The 15,569-nt window shown below is 36.9% G+C and overlaps 2 protein-coding genes and 1 long non-coding RNA gene across 8 annotated transcripts; all 3 read right to left on the minus strand.

Moving 5' to 3' along the window:
* Positions 1–3,171: 3,171 nt before the first annotated feature.
* Positions 3,172–6,992, minus strand: LOC133711913 (flavanone 3-dioxygenase 2-like). Its single transcript, XM_062137987.1, has 7 exons — positions 6,941–6,992; positions 6,467–6,579; positions 5,738–5,762; positions 4,554–4,610; positions 4,235–4,323; positions 3,904–4,154; positions 3,172–3,820 (listed from the first exon to the last, which is right to left on the minus strand). Exons 1-7 carry the CDS (start codon positions 6,990–6,992, stop codon positions 3,172–3,174), a joined length of 1,236 nt encoding a protein of 411 aa, XP_061993971.1.
* Positions 6,993–7,789: 797 nt separating this feature from the next.
* Positions 7,790–11,374, minus strand: LOC133710999 (uncharacterized). Of its 6 annotated transcripts, none has more exons than XR_009847002.1 (8): positions 10,849–11,374; positions 10,725–10,769; positions 10,356–10,534; positions 10,112–10,222; positions 9,703–9,831; positions 9,150–9,223; positions 8,309–8,377; positions 7,790–7,987 (listed from the first exon to the last, which is right to left on the minus strand). It is a non-coding gene; the product is annotated as an uncharacterized LOC133710999 (long non-coding RNA). The 6 variants fall into 6 exon arrangements; XR_009847003.1 differs by having other exon boundaries at positions 8,309–8,412; XR_009847005.1 differs by having other exon boundaries at positions 8,309–8,432.
* Position 11,375: 1 nt separating this feature from the next.
* Positions 11,376–14,796, minus strand: LOC133711914 (disease resistance protein RUN1-like; the record flags this gene model as incomplete). Its single annotated transcript, XM_062137988.1, has 4 exons — positions 14,167–14,796; positions 12,973–14,077; positions 12,469–12,756; positions 11,376–12,344 (listed from the first exon to the last, which is right to left on the minus strand). Coding segments are annotated over exons 1-4 (2,904 nt in total), but the record flags the coding sequence as incomplete, so codon positions are not given.
* Between the last annotated feature and the right edge of the window lie 773 nt (positions 14,797–15,569).

Genomic DNA, 15,569 nt, shown 5'->3' on the forward strand with positions numbered 1-15,569 from the left:
GATACACCAGAATCTTAAAATTCAATAACAAAAACTAAAAGTAAATGCTTCAAACATAAGTACTACAAATTACACCAGCTACAACAATCACACAATTGTTACTGACATTCAATAACAAATCAAATATTATTACTGATAGTCAATAACAACTCAAACATGGCTACTGAGGTTCAATAACAATTCAGATATGGTCACTAGAGTTCGATAGTAAATCAGATATGGCTACTGAGGCTCAATAACAAATCAGATATGCTTACTGATAGTTAATAGCAAACTAGATATGCCTATGAGGGTTAATAGCAAACCATATATGCCTATGTGGGTCTAGGTTTTGAGTCTACATGATTCAAGGTGAAGATTTTATAGCCCGTAGACTCAACTCTAAAACTTCCATGTCAACTCTAAATTTGTTTAGATCAAGACAAATCATATCATAAGGAGTTGTTTTAGGTTATGCATCTCAAATTTTCATATTTAAAAGAGTTTTCTATTAGCAGGAAATGATTTAAATCAACTTTGAATCTAATTGCAGAGGTAACTTTGTTTTTGTATTATAATTTTGAACTCTTGGGCAATCGAGAATGATCTCCCTGAATAAACGCTTTAAACTCTGAAGCTAACAGTTCAAAACCAAATCTAAACAAGACGCAAAAACATGAAATTTTAAAATATAATCTAATTGCAGAGGTAACTTTGTTTTTGTATTATGATTGTGTTGTTGTTGCAAGTCTTTAATATTCCTTTTAATTTTGGTTGGAAGGAATGGGTCTTTGCTATTGTGCTCTGGTTTATTCGGAAATAGAGGTGCAAAGGTGCTTTTGATCCTAGCTTTTGTCTTCCTTACAACATCAATCGTATCATATTTAACAGGAATATGTTAAATAAAGAGAAAAAGAAATTGTTCTGGGTTTATGAACGTCATAGAACATAAAGTTTGGTCGTCTTCATTCTTCTGCCATTTGATTACATTGAAAATTCAGTTTTTTAACTTTTTTTTTTCCTTCTAATTGGAGATTCAGTCAGTTTTGAATGGTGGTGGCAATTGATATGCCAAGTAAAACCGATGTAACATCGACAGGCCATGACACTTGAACATGGTAAAGAAGCTACTCAAAGAGGATTCCAAACAGAAATGACTTCTTCGCTTTTGCATACTCATGTTGGTAGAGCCGTAGAGAAGGTCTTCATTGATTTAGCTAGAAAGCCTATAGCTATGTTTCTTAGCTTCTGTTTTTTTTTTTTTTGGTCAGTGAGCTATAGCTATCCAAGTTTTTACTTTGTTGATTTATTTTGCTCTTTTCTTTTTGTGTTCCAGTTTCTTGATGATGACAACACAAACACATGCTATTTGGAGAGCATTTTTGAAGGCTGAAATCTACTTGGTACTTGAGCAAAGCTACTGCTTTCAAGGTATTTTTTTTTTCTCTCTTACTGCAATGCATGAAATATTCTTCACCACACGAATTTGCACTCCTTTCCCGGTACCTATAAGCCCAAAATCTATGGCCACATTCTCGCTATGTCGACTGAGCAAGTACTCTTTCTCCTTCTCATCAACATCAAGCAGAACATTGTCCAAATCAGGAACGTGACCAGCATCTCTGAGTCTGCTGTTTATTTCTTGCAACATCAACGCAATGCGGCTCTTCTCTTCTCTGTGTGTGTATCAGTATCACCACCGGAGGTAAACTCATGAATCACTCCATTAACTTCAATGGAACATGTGCTTATGAAGCAAATCCCAATCCCAACACACCGTGGCTCCGTTATTCCATTTACCTCATGGATGGGTTTGGGAAAATCCATTTGTTGATTCCATATTTCCCCAATTAGACAGCACTTCGTGAAAGGGCGAAAGGCCTTTACTTTGTTATATTTTGGTTGTTAATCATGTAAATTTTTGTTTGGCTATAATCAAACTCTTTCTTACAGTTTATCATGAAATCAAACATATTTTGTTTATCATAACTTGTAAGCTTGCAGGAAGCCTCAACAGACATGCACACAAAAAACATCACAAATGGATGTTCATGATAATAGAACGCGACTCAATTATGTTATTGTGTGAGCTTTGAAGCCAGCTTCTGAAGCAGATTGTTGATTTGGGAAAGGTGATTGTATAGGTACATAATGTTATGTAGTTATGCATCATCTACACCATGTGCTACCGCAGTCTTAAGGATTTTAGGAAGACTTGGCCAATCTTTCTTTGATGTTGTAGAAAGACAGGGAAGTTAAATCACATATTAATTGTATGTGATCAACAGAGTACTGAAATACAGAGCGTTTGCAGAAGGGAAAAGTGGAGCTAGTAATCAATATTCAATCTACCTCAAAATTGTATTGATCAACATCATGAGCTAAACTCGTGTAATCTTCTGCTTGCTCAAATTAGATATTTATTCATCATGAGTGTGACATCATAACAGTACCAAAAGTGCTTATATCTTTGAACTCTTTTTGCAGTGAATCCACCACAGCCAGCACTCTTGTGGCTTAGGTTGGAGATGATTGGCACAAATTATGAGGCTTACCATTGAAAGAGCAAAACTAGTTGTTAGTTCACTATTTTCTATTGTTTGCTTCAATTTGGGAGCTCCTTCATGAAAATGTTCATGGTAGAAGTCCTTGCTAGATTGTTTTCATTTGGATACCAGACTGTTCAAATCAGTTGATTTTAGTTTTGTTTCATAGAGAAAATGCAAGCTTCCTGGGCTTCGCTTCTGGTAGGAATATGTAAGTCCCAGGCAAGGATAGAATATTGTACCATCTCGAAATAAGCTTCCCCATTGCTTTCTTTCAATGTCATCAATCTAATCTCAGAAAATTGTAGAGAAAATTACGCTAGTGCTAAGCAAGGCTTGGATTTGTAGTTGGTTCTGTGTATTCAGCTATACATGTGTAGCATATATTTTTGCAAGTCAAGATAATATTTCGAGCGACTTGGTCTTGTACAAAGTCTTGCAGAATGTAGAATATGTAAAGGTTAATGAAGTTATAGATAAACGTACATTACGAAACCACAAGCTGTAGCTTGGCTACAATTAAAGTTCCACTAGTTGTCCCGTCTTTTCTGCCACATAAATCAACAAGACATTATTCAAATGCACAAGAATCTTGGATTTTTTTTTTGCCCTCTTAACAGTTCACTCCATGATAATCAACAGCTAGCTAAACTTGGAGTTCAAAGGGCTCAAGTACAACTTCGGTGTTGCCCTCCTTCATTAGGTAGTTGGAAAGGAACTCTTTGTATTGGAAGCCTTTATAGACTTGGGGATTGCTTGCGTTGATAAGAGCTGTTGCAGGTTGTATATGGCAATCTTGGGAAGGTGCAATGAAAAATGCAGCAGATGTCCAAGCATTACTTGGATTCGTCAGTGCTCGATGTTCAGCACACTTCAGCTTCCCTTTACTTATGATCTGCATCCCAAGAAAACCAAAATTAATTGTCATTGTAAAGAAGATTGATTGATGTTTATGATTTATAGCGTAAGAAAAATCCTGTAACTGATAGCCTATGTTAACCACTAGTCCTTGCGGAAGAGGTTCCACACCAATCCATTCCCCATCCTTAAAACCCTGAAGGCCATGTACATCCCCTTGAAGTAAAATTGTGATGAGGTTTGGGTCACAGTGTCTAGTTATTCCTAATGTCAAACATGGATCTGGGCAAGGTGGATAATAATTAACTGAGAGTACAGTCTCTTGGCTAAGTTCATCACTGAAGTGCCCATATTCAATCCCAAGTCCTTCACTGATCAACTCCAAAATGTTCAAAGCTACTTTCCTCACTTGGGTGGAACATTTGCCAACATGCTCTCTGAAAGTGTTATAGTTTGTAGCAGATATTACATGAAAACCTAGTCACTTAATTTGACAACATATATGTCATGTAGCCCTTACCGATATTTAAGCAGTTGCTGAGGCCAAAGTGGAATGAATTTATCTAAAGGATGACAAGGGTGTCGGAGGGCATCCTGCCAAAGATGAACATTCTCCCTATCATAATTTCTGGTGCTAGTTATGAGCCTGCAGAGTTTGTTAGGGTCCTCAGAGAAGAAGCTTGCCTTGTCCTCTGGAGGCAGCTCAAAAAACTCCCTGAATACATCCATGGTGTCATGCAACAAATTTTCTGATATGCCATGGTTGATTACCTACATAATTCGTCAATAACCTTTAGAATTGGATGATGAAGCATATCTATAGTAAGTTAAAGCATATATATATCAATAACCTTTGCAATCGTCTCAAATTCAGTTGGATCAGCATGTACCCACTTTGCCCGAATCTGCAACAGTTCCAAGTGAAAGTTTATAGTTCCCACTGCAAGCAGAAGCAACAATCAAAATGTATAACATTAACCAGAAACTTTATTACCGGATAACAATAATCAAAATGTAAGTAAGAAAGTGAAACCAAATATTAATACTGAATCATATCAACCAATTTGTGTGCACTATGGACTACCTTGATTTGCAGTGCTTAGCTGACTGCCACCAATATTCTCCTACACAGTGGGATCAACTGATAATCAACAATGAAGATGAATATACCATTATTCCTGATCATCATGTGGCCAATATCTGCAGCACCATGAATGTTGATTCTATCTGTCCACAATAACACAATGCAACTTGTTAAATTCTTAGACTGATTCAGATTAAACATATTCTTGTATTTCAATATGTGAACAGAATATGCAAGTTTTTTTACGAATCCTACAGATTGGCTTCTAAGAAGCAGCCTCATCATAGATTCCCAGATAGTACAGCCTGTCGTATCACCTGAACCAAGGAGTGCATATTATTCACTATTTGCAAAGTTTTTCAAGTACAGCAATTACATAGTACAATCACTAGTTTTAAAAATCATACTACGATGTAAAGATTAACATGGAAATAAATATATGTTTGTCCTTCAGTACATAAATGAAAACAAATGACACAGAAAAAATATAAGGAAAAACCAAATGTCTACAAATGTCAATCCAAGTAAGCAAAATATGTGCAGATTCTTAGAACATGGAGAAAAACCTAAATTGGAAAATCTTGTAGGAAGACTCACGAAAATCTCGATTCTCGCACTTTGAAACTTGAAGTTGAAACAGTAGCAGCGTTTCAAGTTGTTGCTTCAAAGCACTCTAAAAGAACACATCTGAGTGAAATTTGCTTCCGCTAATGCACCTTGAGATAGAGCAGAAGCAAATTGTACATGAGGTATCAAAGTCTAATGCTGTAATGATCACAATAGATCTGCCCCCTTCTGATCCGAATGCAGACTACCACAAAGCATTTCACAGGGTGGTGAAACAACAGTTGGGATTCAATTGAAGCAGACATGGGCTGGGATTTCTTCAGGGAATTTGGCTGCAAAATTGAGATACTCCATGTAATTAAGATAATGGCAAAGTTGAGATACTCGAGACCTCAATATATAGATCTTTAAATTGAGGATAGTCCAATACTTCCAACTGTTTTCTAAAATCATGTTCCTCTAACAAATAAACATAAATGCAAACTTTAATGCGTTATGCATTATTATTCTGAAGCTGAATAGTTTTAATACTTCCTCTAAGTTAAATGAAAAAATAAAAAGGAAAGGTATTTATTCTAAGAGGATTATACATATACACTTGCTCATTGATTAGTTCTGATGAATAGACAAACTTGTTGGAGAGAGCCTAATCCTGCAGCAGCCTCTAAAGAGACTCATGCCACTTGCCTATGACTGTGAAAACCCTCATCAACCACCACATATGATTGCTGCAATAGAATACAGGCAGTCAGACTGTTTCAAGAACATATTAGAAATCAAAACTCCCATCAGTTAGAGGAACCGTATATTAAGCTCCAAGTTCTTGTGTAATATAAGTAGAAGTAGTTGCTTCTCTTTCTTACGGTGCCACTAGACCTTGTGAATGGTAATCCAGATTGGTGCTAGCTACTGAATATGTGCTGCTAAATTGATGCAAATTTTTAATGCCTGCTTGCATGAATCTACAACAGAGGCATACTCCAAGAAAGAGTAACTACTCACAGTATCAATTCCATCCTTAGAAACAATGAAAGCCAATTCCATTTTCCTCAAGAAGGTCAGCACACACCTGCGGCATCACCTTGAAGCAAGATTCTTAGCCAGAGCCAGGCTAGAACTTCTGATACCAAAAAATGGTTGTATATGAGTTTGGCAAATTATTGGCAATACTTATTTATGAAATTTCAGGTTGTAATCTGTAGAGGAAAATTTAATGTGCTTGTGGCATGCACATATACTAGGAAGATTTTTCTTAAAGTGATGTTCATTTTCCATCTGCTTAATCCATGCCATGTGGACAATGCAGCATCATGCCTTTTTAACATGAGATGTTTCGATAAAATTGTAAACAATAACATATGGGCGCTTTGAGCCAAGAATTACTAGGAAAAGAGCATAGGCAAGAGTACAACTAGAGGAGAATAGCATATACCTTTACTTCTAGCTCATTTGTGGTCATCTCAAATTCAGCTAGATCAGCAATCACCATGTAGCCAACTTGGCCAGAGTTTGTAACCTTTCCAAGTGCAAAATCTATAGTCCCCACTGCAAATGGAAAAAACAAACAAACTGCATGATATCAATCACCTAGCACAGAGTAATTACAAAATGAAAGTAAAGAAAATGAACCAGAATACAAATGTTACTAATGGATCATATCAACCAAGTCGTATGAACTACCATAATTTGCATGTCCTAGCTAGATGATTACCACCAATATTCTCCTACAACAATGGAATCAACTGATGACGATAACAAACAATTTTGATACCATTATTTCACGTAGCCAATCTCAGGCTCCTACCAGATCCAAAGCATCATGCTACTAGCCATTATATGATGCTAACTATTATATTATGGAAAATTGGAGGAGTTTGTAGATAGTACACAGGTAAGTTTTAGTTACTGATAGCCATTAGTTGGCTTGAAAGAATCTCCATGATCATGGGCTTCTGCATTTTCTCATATCATGTGCTAGCATCACTACATTCTTAAAGATTCACTAAGTTTTGTTCATTGTTTCTTAAATGTCTGAGTTCTAGCTAGGAAATTGTAAAGTTTATTGACATAATTAAAGTCTGATACAGGGAGTAATTCGTATCAAGGGTTTGGAGCATGCATGTTCCAGAAAGAAAAAAAAAAAAGATAGAGAGATACATGGGAAGACATTTTGTTCCCTTATGAATGAGTTAGTCACATAGTTTAAGGATGAATTTAATTTTCTTCTCTTTTTCCTTGTATTAGCAGTTTCGGAGTATTAAAATCAATGTCAATGCTTTGTGTGCTGTAACCACTGGTCACTGCCTAAAAAGAGTGCATGGACTACACATGTTTCTGAGTTCTGACTGCCAATGCATACATCACTTTGAATGTACTATGTAGTGCTTATAGTGACTGACTTGACTGGGCCATTTGTTCAATTCTGGAATAACGTTTGCTAGGCTGAAAATGTGAGACTTGGCCTTAATCCACCTCAAAATAGGCCATAGTTAATTGTACATGATGTACATGGTTACAAAGTATCAAATTCTAATGCAGTAACAAACAACATAGATCTGCCCATGTGCGCTAAAAGGAAAAGATGAATATATGAACTTACGGATTGATGAGTAAATAGCAGATGAAGACAGCCTGCAGCAGCCTCAAAACAGGCTCATACCCAAACCTGAAAAATGTTGAAATCTTATTAGTTCTTGCACACTCTGAAGCTTCAAGTCTAATAAATAGCAGGTGGGATTTCAAACCTCTATCTCTGTCTCACTAATAAATAGCTAAATGATGTGAATGGTAGTGTTGGTTGCTAAGACAAAGACAGCCACTGGTCTTGATCACCTTTAACTGGGCCACGAGGTTTTGTTGGTTCTGAAGACAGAGAAAGCCTTAACAAGTCAGTTGGTTCCTCTTGACAAAGTCTTTTTCTCTCTTTGCCTGCCGCATCACCTAGAACTCTTAGCTGATACCCAAAAATGATGTGTATGATCCAATCAGATCATTGGCCAAATTTGTTTATGTATTTAGAAGTTATTGTCTATAGATGACAACTTAATCTGCCTCTGGAATGTAAATGTGCCAGGAATGTTTTCTAAATGTGACAGCTTCACATTCCATTGGCATGGTCATTCTGTTATGTGGACAATGCAACATCATGCCTCTTAATGTGATATGTTTCAAAAACATGTAAACAATGAGATAAAGGTACTTGAGCATAGATCGAAGTACTAGGAAAAGTATATGGGCACATGTACAACACGAGTACTAGGGAAATAGCACATACCCTGACTTCTAGCTTTTTGCAGTCGTCTCAAAGTCAGTCAGATCAGCATGTACCCAACTTTGCCCGAATCTGCAACCATTCAAGTGGAGAGTTTATAGTTCCCCCTGTAAACGGAAGCAACAATCTAAATGTATAACATTAATAAGTTAATCACCCAGAAACATTTATAGTAGTAAATAACAAGTGAAACCAAAGAAATGAACTAGAAGCCAAATATTAATACTGGATCATTTGTATGCACTACCTTAAATGCAGTGCCTAACTGATTGCCATCAATATTCTCCACAATAACACAAAGAAACTCATAAAACGCCTTTAGGTTCTTCCAAATATTATATTATGCTTGTTATTTTTGTCATTTGAAATTTTTGTTAAATTCTCACACTGGTTCAGATTATAATATTCTTGTATTTCTGGATATGAACAAAATATACAAGGCTTTTACAAATCCTACAGATTGGTATTAAGAAGCAGCCTCATCAAACATTCCCATACAGTACAGCAATGTCTGTCTTACAACCAGAACCAAAGAGGGCATATTCTTCACTACTTGCAAAGTTGGTCAAGTATACCAATTATATAGTACAATCCTTAGGTTTGAAAATCAAACTACTGATATAAAGATAAACATGAAAATAAATATATGTTTGTCATCGAATACATAAATCAAAACAAATGACACAGAGAATAAAGGGGAGGAAAAACCAAATGTCTACAATTTTTTTTTTGGGAGAAAAAAACAAATGTCTACAAATGTCAACCCTACTAGGCAAAATATCTGCAGATTTTAGAACAAAGAGAAAACCCTAAACCGGAAAATCTTCAAGGAAGGAAGACTCACAAAATCCTTGATTCTCACACTTTAAAACTCGAAGTTGAAACTCCAACAGCGTTTCAAGTGGTTGCTTCAAACCACTGTAAAAGAACACATCTAAGCGAAATTTTCTTCCCTTAATGCAGACTACCACAGGCACAAGCATTACACAGGGTGAAACAACATTTGGGATTTAATTGAAGCAATGGGTGGGATTTATTAAGGGAATTGACTGAAAAATATAGAAAATCCATGTAATTAAGATAATGGCAAAGATGAGATACTTGAGACCTCAGTGTAGGTCTTTAAATTGAGGATACTCCAATACTTCCAACTGTTTTTCTAAATTTACAGAGGAACCTATGAGAATGAGAATTCTTTCATTTTTCTATTTATTTCATTAAACTGGTTTCTAATTGTAGGTTTATGATCAATTAAAGTCAAAATACTAACATTAATATGTACGCGCTATTCTGAAACTGAATATTTTTAGTACTTCCTCTAAGTTACAAAATTTGAAAAGGGAAATGATACACGTATTTAATTATTTATTCTAACATTATTACGTATATACACTTACATCTCATTGATCAGTCTTGATGAATAGAAATGCTTTTCGGATAGAGCCTGATCCTGCAGCAACCTCTAAAGAGACTCACGCTACTTTCTAATGAATTAGAAGACTCTCATCAACCACCACATATGATCACTGCAATGCAATACACGCAATCAGACTCTTTCAAGAATGCATTAGAAATCAAAATTGCCATCAATCAACAGAATATTAAGATCCAAGTTTTTCATAATATAAGTATTAAGCAGAATTAGTTGCTCCTCTTTCTTAAAGTGCCACTATACCAGATTGATGTTAACTACTGAATATATGCTGCTCGATTATAGCAAGTAATTAATGGTGCCACTATACCATAATATGTTTTGATAAAATTGTGAACAAGAACATATAGGCACTAGAGCATAGAAGTACGTACTAGGAAAAGAGTATAGGCAAGAGTACAACTATGGAGACATAGCATATATCAGTATGTACCCCACTTGGTCAGAACATGTAACCTTTCAGAGTGGAAAGTCTACAGTCCCCACTGCAAATGGAAAAGCAACCAAAATGCATGATATCAATGTACTAGCAACATAGTGACAAAGTGAAAGCAAAGAAAATGAACCAGAAACCAAATATTAATAATGGGATCATATCAACCAATATGTATGGACTACCTTAATTTGCATTTCCTAGTTAGCTGATACCACCAATGTTCTGCTACAACAATTGAATCAATTGAGGATGAACAATGTGGAGGACTACAAAGCAGCTTTGATACCATTATTCCCCATCATCATGTAGCCAATCTCAAGCACCTACCAGATCCAAAGCACCATGCCTTCATTGATTCCATCTGTCCATAATAAATACAAAGCAACTCATAAAAGCCCTTTAGGTTTGCTACTATTATATTATGGAAATGCTTTTATCAGAGAAGTTTGTAAACAGTACACAGGTACAAAGTATCAAATTCTAATGCAGTAACAGACAACATAGATCTGCCCATATGGGCCAAAAGTAAAAAGATGAATACATGAACTTACAGATTGATGAGTAAATAGCAGATGAAGACAGGCTCATACCCAAACCTGAAAAACGTAGAAATCTTTTTAGTTGTGGCACACTATGAAGCTTCAAGTAGAATCAATAGCAGGTGGGATTTCAAACCTCTCTGTCTCGACTAAACTCTGAAGTGGATGGTTCAGAGTTCAGAGTTCTGAAGTGGATGGCAGTGTTGGCAGCACAGACAGAGACAGCCACTGGTCTTGATCACCTTTAACTGGGCCACGAGGTTTTGTTGGTTCTGAAGACAGAGAAAGCCTTAACAACTCGGTTGGTTCCTTCTGGTGTTGAAGCTGTGGAGTAGTAGTTGAGTGATGGGCGCTGTGCAGCTCAGGGAACATAGGGATTGGGGAGATAGTCAATTCATATTCAAAGTGGACCGTCGATGCTTGCCACTCGGCGGCAGTGCGTTGTCGTTTCGGAGGATTCACTGGTGTTGGTTCCGTAGAGAGAGAGAGCCATGACAACTCAGCCGGTGATGGTTCTTCCGCGCTGCGGTGTCGTTTTGGAGTTTCGGAAGACAATGAAAGCCGCCATGACGACGGAGTTGGCTCTTCAATTGACGGCGACGCCGCCTCTATCACAGCTCCACGATTTGTCAATGTCGAGAATCTCTCCTCCAGTGATTCACAACCACATGTGTAAACGTTTGGTGGAAGCTCCGGAATTTCTCGGAGTCTCTTGCAACCGTCCAAGTAAAGCTCCGTCAAGTTGACAAATTTGGTGAGGCAAGCAGGAAGACTAACAAAATTGTTAAATGACAGATCAAGGAAGTCTAATGTTTCCCAGCAATCAAGAGTCATCAGGAAATCACAATCTGATAAACTAGTGCATCCGCTGATATCCAACTTCCATAGCTTGGGAAGTGATAGTGAACAACCATCGACATTCAAAATTTTGGTATTTGTTGGAAATCTGACAAGTTTTGAGCATTCACCAAGATCAAGCCGCCCTAAATTTTGCAACCCGTAAATGCTGCACGGTAGAGTTGTGAGATTTTTGCATTCATGAAGATCCAAATATTCAAGCCCAATGAGATTTTCAATTGACTCATCAAATTCTCTTATGTCACTGCCTGAAAGAGAGAGTTGTCTCAAGGAATCCATCTTTACTGGAATTTCTGGAAATGCAGCCAGTTTTGAGCATCCACTCGCATCAAGAGTCTTTAGATTCTGCAACTCATAAATATTATATGGCAGGGTTGTAAGATTTTGACTGTACGCCAGGTCCAACTCTTCCAACCTAATAAGCCTTGTAATGGACGGATGTAATTCTTTAATGCAAGTGCCTATTAGATTCAAACTTCTCAAGGAAACCATCTCTTCCCCAACTTCTGAAAATTCTTCAAGCTTGCAATAGCTGATAGAGATTGTTTCTACAGATTTCAAGTTGATTTTTCTTGGAAACATAATAAGGTTAGAGCAACTTTCAACATTCAAGGTAACAAGCTTATCAAGCAATCCAACAGAATCAGGAACCTTAACTAAACTGGTACACTTAGATAGATCCAACTCTTTCAAGTTAGGGATTCCACTGAAGTCTGGGAGTTCCTTTAAGGATGTACAACCATTTAAATTCATACGTATTAGACTTGAAAAATTCTGTATGGCAAAAGAAAAATGAAAAGATCAACCAAGTGGATGCAGTAGTTTACAACACAGTTATCTATTACTTATTTTTAATTAAAGAAGTCTTGAAATAAAATGAATTATTAGATTATAGTACCTTACGCCCCTCCCATAGTCGTGTGATTCTGTGACTCCTAGAAATATTGAGATTTACAAGTTTCTTTGCATGAAAATTGGATGGAAAACATTGCAACGGACATTCTGGCCAATCAAGCCACCTCAACTGGTTGGAGAGATAATCAATATCTCCAGAAAAGGATTCATATTTCATCATCCCCCTAATAGAAATATATCTAAGCCTTTTCATCTCTGAGAAGCTTTTAGCATTCAAAGATATCGTAGAAGATCGCCTCGAGACCCGGATGCCTGTCACTTTATCTGTTCCCTACATTAAAAGAAGGCAAGCAAATTAATAACCTAGCAACATTTATAGTTGTAATTTCTATTTAGACCAAACAAAGAAACAAAACAACGTAGCAATTTCGATTGGAAGCACAAGTACTGTTTCAATACAGCTTTCTTCAAGATTTAAATAAGAAATTATCTTCAATATAAAATGATTTCCAAATTGATAAACACAAAACCTCATTAGTATACTTACTGTATTATTTGTTAGAACGTCGTCGACATCTTCTTCACTCCACACTCTGCTGCGTTTCTCGGGTTCATCAGGTGACTCTTTATACACTATGTCTTTACCCATTTCTTCTATCAAGTCATGCATCCAAATAAAACCACCCCTCAAAGTTTCATGGTCAATCCGTATCAATGCTTTTTCTTGGAGTTTTTTAATACCAATCACTGATTTGAGGTCGTAGCAAGCTTCTAGTATTGGTTTCACATGGTCTACATGCTCACCTTGAAAGAAACAAGCGATATCAAGAAAATATCCTTTTAAATCTTCTCCCAAAGCATCATAACTTATTTTGAGAACGTTTCTTATCTCTCTGTGGGGATCTTCTCTTTTACAACTATCTAATGTAGCTTCCCACTCATCTCTGCTTCTACCAAATAGATGAGAGCCTAAAACTATCAAAGCTAATGGAAGGCCTTGGGCATAGCGTATAACATGCTGTGCAAGTTCCATATAATCGCTTGGAGGTCCATTTCTTTTGAATGCATGCAAGCTAAACAACTCCAAAGCATGATGATCATTTAACATCTTGACCTCGTATACTTCATTGACTTGATGAGCAATTAGCCAACGTTTATCTCTTGTTGTTATGAGAATTTTACTGCCCGGCCCAAAACAATCATGGGATGGAACTAAATTATGTAATTGGCTAGAATGACTCACATCATCAAGAACTAAGAGAACTTTTTTTTCCCTCATCCTTGTCTTTATAAATTCGACTCCTTCATCAACACTGCTCACCTTCAAAGTTGAGTTTAAAATACGAGACAGAAGTGTCTCTTGCAGTTTGGCTAGGCCTCTTGATCTAACCTCTGCTAAGAAACAACTACCTTCAAACTTATGGCGAATAGAATTAAACAAATTTTTTGCAATTGTGGTCTTTCCTATTCCACCAGTCCCCCATATGCCTACCATGCAAACAATATTTTCCTCGACTTTTAAAAGACTGTTGACAGCTTGTCTACAAGACTTTAATCCAATTGGATGGTTGCTGACATGCAAGTCATACGAAGGGTTTATCACTTGAGTGGACAACTCCTCAACAATGTCGTTGATAAATTTAGACTCGTACCTATGAATTTAAAAGCATATATACGAAATCAAATACTTCAAAAATATATTTAATTAATTAAATAGCTAGCTGAGGGGTTAGAGACGTACTCGTCATCCTTGAAAGGCCATCCAGACAAATATGCTGCTTCCTTAAGAGCTGCCTTCCATTTGTCCATGCTATCCTTGTATTTACATTGAAGGGTAGCAAATGCATCACCAAATGCACCACTTTGGTGTCGTACATCTGAGGGAGCCACCTTGTAGTAAATAGCTCTAAACTTCTGGCCTTTGAATTTTCTGCATTCAAGTATCTTGACCAGTTCATCTAAGCACCACCTTGAGGAAGCATAGTTTTGAGAGAAGACGACAATTGAAACTCTGGACACCTCAATTGCTTTGAGGAGCTCTTGTGATATGTCTTCTCCTCTGCTAAGCTTATCATCTCTGAAGGTCTTAATTCCCCTTTGACACAAAGCGTTGTACAAATGATCTGTAAAATTAAAGCGTGTATCCTCGCCTCGAAAACTCAGGAAGACCTCGTATGTGTAATGATTTTGGTGATCAGTAGAAGAAAGTGGGAGAGAAGAAGATGAAGAACTGGCTGCTGCTTCGTTGGTCAGAGAAGCCATATTCTGCTTGCTTTGCTGCATCTGTTGAATGTTGGCTTCATATTGATCTGCCTTCCTGGAGTGCTTTTGTATTGTAGATAGTTGCTTGGTGCCTGCTGCAATGTGAAAATGTGAGGTTGAAAATGACTAAATCATAGCCCTCTATGACCCTTTGATAAGTGGTTAAAAATGCAGTCATATCTTCATAATTGCTTAGCTATTGAGTATTTTGTTGGCCTAAATTAATCTAATTATATCATTTTTCTGATTTAATAGGTTTGATACTTGGATGAAGGAATTGGACAATTAAAGGCCCATTGCTGCACTTGGACTTGGAGGTGGATACGTTGACTTGTGTGGTCAATTGCCAATATGTATAATTAATTTTTGGGGAAGAGATAAGCCTCTCACGTGACCAGCTTTCTATCCTCTTCTCTACTCATTTGAAGACACTCCTTTGCTTTGCAAAACGCAGCTCAAGCTTTTCTGACATTCAGATTCAATTGCCTTCTAATTAAGGGGATTGAAGGGGTACCTAGCAATTATGAAGAGCCCAGTTTTTACAAGCTCCTTGAAGTCAGTAGAAAGAAGAGTTCAATTACAATTGAATGTCTTCATGAATTGGGGGATTTTGGCCTACGTGAAATCAGGAAGTTCAATCAAAAGAAGACGTCTTCAGGCATTAGATGTCGACGAAGGGCTGGGCAATGAACAACATAAAAGAGAGGTTCGGGCAGATTGGTTTTCTCTCTTTTTTTTGGACATCAGTTCATTTTCCTGCGTTGTATACTCCCAAACTCATGGATCATTTTGTTGCTTTCATTTTTCTTATGGAGAACTAATCTCTTAGCTAAGGCTAGGGGAGAAACCTTGGATTCCCTATGTAGTTTTTATTGGTTCGAT

This window comes from Rosa rugosa, chromosome 5, assembly GCF_958449725.1.
Source record: "Rosa rugosa chromosome 5, drRosRugo1.1, whole genome shotgun sequence".
NCBI lineage: Eukaryota > Viridiplantae > Streptophyta > Magnoliopsida > Rosales > Rosaceae > Rosa > Rosa rugosa.